Here is a 7,100-nt window from a genome sequence, read left to right as displayed (position 1 = left end):
TAGGTGCGATCGGCTGGTTTGCTCCCATTTCCCACAGGGATGGCGGAGCTGAGCAACCCCGTGTTTCCCTGCCCTTGTTCCCCGTGCCCCTCTCAGCCGGGGAAAAGGTGGCTGCAGCCTGCAAAGTTACTGCAAACGGGAATTAAATCCCCTACTGAACAAACACGTCTGTGCATGCAAGCGAGGGGAGCTGGGGAGGATGGGGGCAAAGGGATGCTTGATGTTAGCCTAATTTTTAGCTGGGTGCAAACAACAGCGCCAGTGCCGGAGGACACCGGGGGCACATATAAGCCAAGCGCAGGCATGGCCCCCGCGCTTGGTGCCTGGGGAGCTCCTGGGGCACAGCTTGCTGTAGTTTGGTCGCCTCTGTCCTTCCCATCTCAGGATTACTATGGCAAAGAGCTGCAGAAGTTGGAGGACCTGAAAACCAATGCATGCGTTGCCTCGGCCAGGCCCCTTCCCAAGGCGGTGAGAGATGCTTTGGAGCGTGTCCATGAGGAGGTGGTGGCCAGGTAAACCCCGGGGTCTCACCTCCGCTGCTGCATCCCCGTGGGCTGCAGCCCCCCAGACCACCACACCGTGGGGACACCTCCGCCTGGCTCAGCTCAGCATCCCCCCAGGTACTACGGCTGCGGTCTGGTGATCCCCGAGTGCCTGACGTCACGCCGGATCCTGGACCTGGGCAGCGGCAGCGGCAGAGACTGCTACCTGCTGAGCCAGCTGGTTGGGGAGCAGGGCCACGTCACTGGGATAGACATGACTGAGGGCCAGGTATGGTGCGGAGACGGGGCTTCCCTTTGTCCCTCCAGCATCCCCCCACCGTTGTTCCCTTCCTCCTCCCAGGTCGAGGTGGCGAAGAAGCACATTCCCTACCACATGGACAAGTTTGGCTACCAAAAGCCAAACGTGGAGTTCCTCCAGGGCTACATGGAGAAGCTGGGTGACGCCGGGCTGGCCGACGAGAGCTATGATATTGTCATGTAGGCATCACACAGGGCACTGCCACCCCCGGTTCTGCTGCTGCCTGGGGCCATGGGCTGGGGTCCGGGTCTGCATCCCAGTGGGTTGCCCACTTCAGGAGCACATGTAAGGAAAGGGAAAATCCCAAGGCAGAGCCCAGGCTAAAGCCGGGGAATATGCAAACTGCCCTTTTCATGGTTAAATCGGCATCTCCAAATCCTGCGTGAAGCGATGAGACATGCAGCAGCCAGTGGATGTGCAGCAGCTGGTGGTGCTGAGCATGCGAGAGGGTGCAAATGAGCCTTGGTCTCCTCCTCCCCAGCTCCAACTGCGTGATCAACCTTGCCCCTGACAAGAGGGCCGTGCTGCGGGAGGCCTACCGCGTGCTGAAGGTAATGCTGGGGCCAGCACCCCTGGTTGGAGTGGAGCGGGGTTGGGGTGGCCCTGCTGTTGGGGTGCCACTGGGATGCAGCAAGTGGGATCCAGCAAGGCGGGGATGTGGGATGGGGCCAGGGGAGGGCACCTCTGCAGAGGGTCCTGAGCAGGGTAGCATTGGGGGTGCCCAGTTCTCCCTGCCCTCTTTGTCCTGTTGCTTCTCGGGGTCTCCCTTCACTCCTCACTGCCTTCCAGCCCGGGGGAGAGATGTACTTCAGCGACATCTATGCCAGCCAGCGCCTGAGCAAGGCTGTCCAGAAGCACAGGGTGCTGTGGGGTGCGTAGGGCTCCGGGATGGGGGTGGCATGGGATGGGGGGACCGGACCTTTGCCTCCATCACCTGTGTCTACGGTCTCGTGCCAGGGGAGTGCCTGGCGGGAGCCCTGTACTGGAAAGACCTGTACAGCATCGCCGAGGAGGTGGGGTTCAGCCCCCCATGCCTGGTCACTGCCAGCCCCATCACCATCAGCAACAAGGAGCTGGAGGGCATCATCGGTGAGCGTCCAGCCAGGGAGCGTTGGCTCTGGGCAGCCATGGGGAGCTGTGCTGGGATCCCGGGCTCTGCCGGTTGCCAGCCCGGGCGCTCGGTGCCCAACCCACCAACCTCTCCCTTGCAGGCGACTGCTGCTTCGTCTCTGCGACTTTCCGTCTGTTCAAGGTGCCGGGTAGCAGCCGGGCCAGGCCGGGCCAGGTCATCTACAATGGTGGGATCGTGGGGCACGAGCGAGAGCTGGTGTTTGATGCCAACCTCACCTTCAAGGTGCGGGGTGGGACTCCCCAGGATGCCAAACAGTCCTGGTCTGTAGGGATGGGGATGGGGCAGAGCTGATGAAGCAGTGCTGCTCAGCAGTGTCCTCTGTGATTTTGGGGGTAAGCTTTGGTAGAGGGGGTGGTGGGTGGGAGCAGAGGGGCTGTATAAACCAGGGGAGCTGCAAACAGAGACAGGAAAGGGAGCCAGACCCATGCATTCCATTGGAGTGGAGGTGGGAGCAGGACATCCGTGGTGGCTTCACAAGAGTTTTGGAACCAGCTGCTTGGTCGTTGTGGGTCTTTCTCAAGGTTTTGGGTCAGACTGTGCCCCTGTTTTTGCCCCCCATCCATTGTCTGACTGGGTGGTTGGGGTCCCCTGGGTCATGTATCCCAGACCCCAGCCCTGCAACCGTCCCTCTGTCCCCAGGAAGGAGAGGTGGTGGATGTGGATGCTGAGATGGCCGCGATCTTGCAGAGCTCTAGGTTTGCGGAGGAGTTCCTGATCCGAGACGGCGGGGCCAACGCTGCCACACCGCAGGGCTGCTGTCACAAGCAGGTGAAGACTGGTAGCAGGCAGCTCCATGGCTGGGTTCAGGGATGGGGACATGGGTGTCCCGTACCATCAGAGTTGCCCTGGGGTATCAGAGGGGCTATGGCATGCTGCCAAGAGACCTGAGTCCTTCTGGGCCAGGCAGGACTGCCCATGGGGCACTAAGGGTGGTGCCTGGTGCCTGAGTTTGGGCAACTGCACCCAGCGCAGGTTGGAGCCCTCCAAAGCAGGGGTCTGCTCTAACTGCCAGGTGTGAGAGCCCCTTGCACCCCCAACTTGTCCATGGGGGCTGCCGAGGCTGATGGCTGGACCTGCTTGATGTCTCCCAAGGGAAGACATCCTTCCTCCAGGAGGTGGCTGGGGAGAGCCTGCCCCAGGGAGGTGATGGCCCATCCCTGCAGCTCCTTCCTCCCTGTCGCTCTCCCAGCACCTCCCAGCTGCTGATGTGAGCTTGGCCCTGGCTGCCAGCCCTGACCCCGCAGCGCAAAGCACCTCTATCTGCTGGAAGTCTCTCTCCTCCTCCCCTCGGTGGTCCTTCCAGCCTGCAGATGGGCCAGGAGAGGCTGGGAAGCAGGGATCATCGGTACTTGAGGGAGATAACGCCCTGCAGCTGCGTGTCCCTGAAACACAACCTTGTACTTGGGGAGGGGGAGATGTTCTTGGGTCCCTGTCCAAGCAGGAGGCATTTCTCAGATAAAAACAGAGCCAATGTCCCAGAGAAGCTCTTGGCATCCTCCTCATGGCAGGGAAAAGCAGCTGGAGTGACCTGGGGGCTGCCCCCATGTTAGCTATGGGGGGTCTGCTTGGGCCACCCCACTAGCAGGGAGCAAGCAGTGGGGACATGCTGCTTTTCCCTCTTGCTTCCCTCTGTCCTGATCCTGCCTCGGGTTGTTCTCTGCCCTCCAGGAGAAGAGGGCAGAAGAGGGTCCCCACGAGAGGGACGGCAGGTCTGGCGTGGGTTTGGCAGCAGCTGTGTGCTGGTGTTGAGCCCAAGGAGCAGACAGAGACATTTGGAGAAGGCAGCTTGGCAGAGCAGGGTGCAAAAGGAGGCCCCGGCGTCGTGCAGGGCCTGACCTTGCGGCATGCACCCCTGTGCATGAGCCCAGCTCCAATTTGAGGTCTTTGGGAGCCCGCAGCCCTGATGCAAATGCCTCTGAGAAGCAAAAGACACAGCAATAAGCAGCCCAGTTGCTTTCTTCCTTCTTTTGATCTCCCCATACTAACCCTCCACATGCAGGGATCCATGAGCATCCAACAGGCAAACTCTGTGCAAGCTCCCAGCAGTGGGCCGAGCAGCTCAATAAGGCGGCTGCAAACGAGCATCTCCCCGGGGCGGGGGGTGAGAAGGACCGGTCACCTCCCAGGGCTCAGCCAGGCCTGCTTTTCCATGAAGAACTCAGTGTGGCACATGGGGTGCAGAGGGATGTCCCTGTTATTTGCATTCAGGACGGGGGATGCCTCAAGCACAGCTCCCCATGCCCTGTCTCACTTGCAGCCCCACAGCCCGTTCCAGGAGACAGGGATTTCTCTCCCTTCCCTTGTGCATCGCCGTTGAGGTTTGTATTTTCTCCTGGACTCCACCTAGCGGGAAAGCTCCGAGTCCCCTGCAAACAGCGCACCTGCAGAGTTTTGCAGGGAAATGCAGTGATTCTGGAAAGCCAGAAACCCAGCTGGCTGCATCCCGCAGAGGACGAGGAGCGAGGGCTTCAAGGCTGCGGTGGGAGGCGATGGGCTGTGCTCCTGCAGCCCTGGGCAAATCCTGCATGCCCCGGCCCGCAGAGGCTCTTTGGGAAAGGCTGGGGGCTGCTGAACAGCAGCGGTGCCTGAGCCCTTGGGTGAGCAGCTGAGCTTAGAAATGAGGGACTGTTTCCACCCTTCCTCACGCACTGATTTTCCAGGAGAGACCAAATTACTCCTTGCTGCCATATAAACAGCATCTTGCTGTGGCATGGGGGAAGATAAAGAGCAAAAAATAAAATATTTGGGTTCAAAAAGAAACATGGTAAGTGCCAAGGATGCTCTGGAGTAGCAGTAGCAGTGGCTGAGGAGGGTCCGGGTGGTAAGGAGGCAGAACATCTGGAATGAAAAGTGTGAGCAGTCAGGTACCACCCAACTGATGCACGGAGACGGGGAATCCAGAAACAAGTGTGAAAGGCTGAGACGTTCAATAGCTCTTCTTGTTCTCTGTTGGAAACGAAGCTGCAGAATACCCTGTCTCGGGTGACATGGCTAGAAAAGGCAGTTTACCATGTCTCAAGGGAGATATGAGATGGTTTCTACTTGTAGATGGAGCTTTCAAATCCCTGGTAAATGTGTCTCCCAGCGAGAGCTGTACCAGGACAAGGAGCGCTCATTGGGCCTCCAGTGTTAACTCCTGACAAAATTTGGACCATTATAAAAAAATGAGGATTGTAAAAATAATTCCAAGATTTTGAAGGATTTCCTAAGTGCCCCGGACTGCTTAACCTGCCCTCTGCCATCAGCAAAATAGGGGAGCGATTAATTCACAATTTAGAGATTAAACATATAAATAATGCCCATAAATATGGTTTCCTGGAAAGTCACCTTGCCAGCCTGTCCTTTTGGCTTTGGACGAGACTATGAGTCTGACCTACAGGGTGTACAAAAATTTGTAAGTTGTTGGGTTTAGAGATTGTCGCGGACGGAGTGAGACTGCACTTCACTTGTAAGAGAGAAGCAACAATACTTTATTGATAGAAAACAGTGAGTTAAAGTGTGAATTAACGAAGTCCAATGGTAAATGCGACAGGGAACAAGATTCGATGGCAAGGTACACTTGATTATTTACTGCATAGAGGACAGGGTCAGACAAAACTGTCAGGGAGACCCTCCCGTTGAGTCATGAGGTTCAGAAGGGACCCCCTTGCTTCCTAAACTTCTCAGAGAGGAGTTTAGGTGCAGCTGGATCCAATCCTAGTCCCAGTCTTGGTCAACGGTTTATGTCTAAAGGATTATATATGTGCAATCAATCCTTTATATTAGCTAAGATTTCAAAGTTTAGCATGCTATTAGTCACTTACCGAGGATCTGTCGTGGCAAGGAATCTCTCAACCTCGAGGAGTAACTTTGAGAGGCGTCCCTACTCAAGGGGAGATCCCGCCGTGCAGCCCGCTGCCGTGCAGGAGAGCTCAAAGGGCTCTTGGGCTGCTCACTATTTATAGGGGTAAGATGATTGACTCATAGTCATATTTGCGTACTGATAACTGTGGTTAGGTGGGTGTATTTCTCACAATAACCAAGGGCTACTGTGTTGTTATCTGGCTCCCGAATCCACTTCGTTAATGGACGAAGCTACCACTATCAGCACCCATTAACAACTGTCCCTGGTAGTTATCGCTTAAGCAGGGTTACAGGAGATAAAGGTCAGGTTGGGCGGGGGAGCACACCGTCACAGAGCTACACCATGATTAAAAGAAAAAAAAAAATCCTCGGTGTTCTCTGGAGTCAACAGGGCATGTATTAGCTGGCTTCAGGTAGGGCTCCCTGGCAGACCAGCCTCGGGGGCGGCTGTGACCCGGCAGGCAAGAGGAGCTCTGAAATTGTGTGGAAGGCCCTCACTGATGGGACCTGGGGAAGGACCTGCTGAAAACATTTTTTCTTAAAAAGACTTTCTCAAAGTCCCCAAACAGCCCATCCTGGGAGGTTTGCAGCAATTAGCTCCTGCTATCAAAGAGAGCCTTCCCAGCGTGAACGGAAGAGCAGATGGGGCCGGGGGGGTCCTACCTGCAAACCCCTTCATTAAAAAGGCATGAGTCCCTGCCACGGCCTTTCAGCTTGCCTGGGGGGAGAGGCGCCCACAGCGAGGTCCCCCACTTTCGCATGCATACAGAAAAAGGCCACAGCTAAATGCCACGGCATTTGCATAGCACTGTTTTTTTTCCAAATTCTCAGCATTTTAGCGAGGAAGCAGCTGAGAGGACCTTTCCTCACTCTTGACTTTGATTTTGAGCATTAGAGTAGGGGTCCTCACCAGGATGTGGATGTGGGGGTCTGCCTGCCTGGCTTTGGTTGTGCATGCACAGCCTTGGGGTTTTCAGCCCCCAAGCCATGCAAAGAGGAGGTCCTGCAGCCCCATCCTGTGTGAGGAACCCCAAAACAATCTGTCCAACACCCTGGTCTGGGTGTTTTGGCAATTGTAGAGATGGGCCAAGTCCCCTTCTCCCAATGTGAAGCCCTGCAGCATCGGTGTCCTCCCTCTGCAGGCAGGGAGGATGCTGTGAGGGCAGAATGATCCGTTGCTCTGAAGCACTCCGAGGTGTGGCTCCTGAGTCGCCATGGCTCAGGGGCATCTGTCCCCTTCCTGGAGGAGCACACCTGCAGAACTGCTCCAGGCTGAGCTGGATGAGGCGTGGGACCAGGAAAAATTTGTGACTATGGCCCCAGA

The 7,100-nt window shown here is 56.7% G+C and overlaps 1 protein-coding gene across 1 annotated transcript in view; it reads left to right on the top strand.

The window, feature by feature from the left end:
* Window positions 1–303: 303 nt before the first annotated feature.
* The window catches only part of AS3MT (arsenite methyltransferase), a 7,148-nt gene continuing 351 nt past the window's right edge, over window positions 304–7,100 (top strand). The window contains exons 1-8 of the mRNA XM_009323273.1: window positions 304–512; window positions 621–771; window positions 844–980; window positions 1,283–1,352; window positions 1,591–1,672; window positions 1,759–1,890; window positions 2,013–2,155; window positions 2,573–2,711. Coding sequence (XP_009321548.1) covers window positions 304–512; window positions 621–771; window positions 844–980; window positions 1,283–1,352; window positions 1,591–1,672; window positions 1,759–1,890; window positions 2,013–2,155; window positions 2,573–2,711 — 1,063 coding nt within the window. The remainder of the gene's footprint in view (window positions 513–620; window positions 772–843; window positions 981–1,282; window positions 1,353–1,590; window positions 1,673–1,758; window positions 1,891–2,012; window positions 2,156–2,572; window positions 2,712–7,100) is intronic.

Source organism: Pygoscelis adeliae, unplaced genomic scaffold, assembly GCF_000699105.1.
Source record: "Pygoscelis adeliae isolate BGI_AS28 unplaced genomic scaffold, ASM69910v1 Scaffold294, whole genome shotgun sequence".
In the NCBI taxonomy this organism is placed as follows: domain Eukaryota; kingdom Metazoa; phylum Chordata; class Aves; order Sphenisciformes; family Spheniscidae; genus Pygoscelis; species Pygoscelis adeliae.
This window is presented reverse-complemented; position numbering and strand designations above follow the sequence as displayed.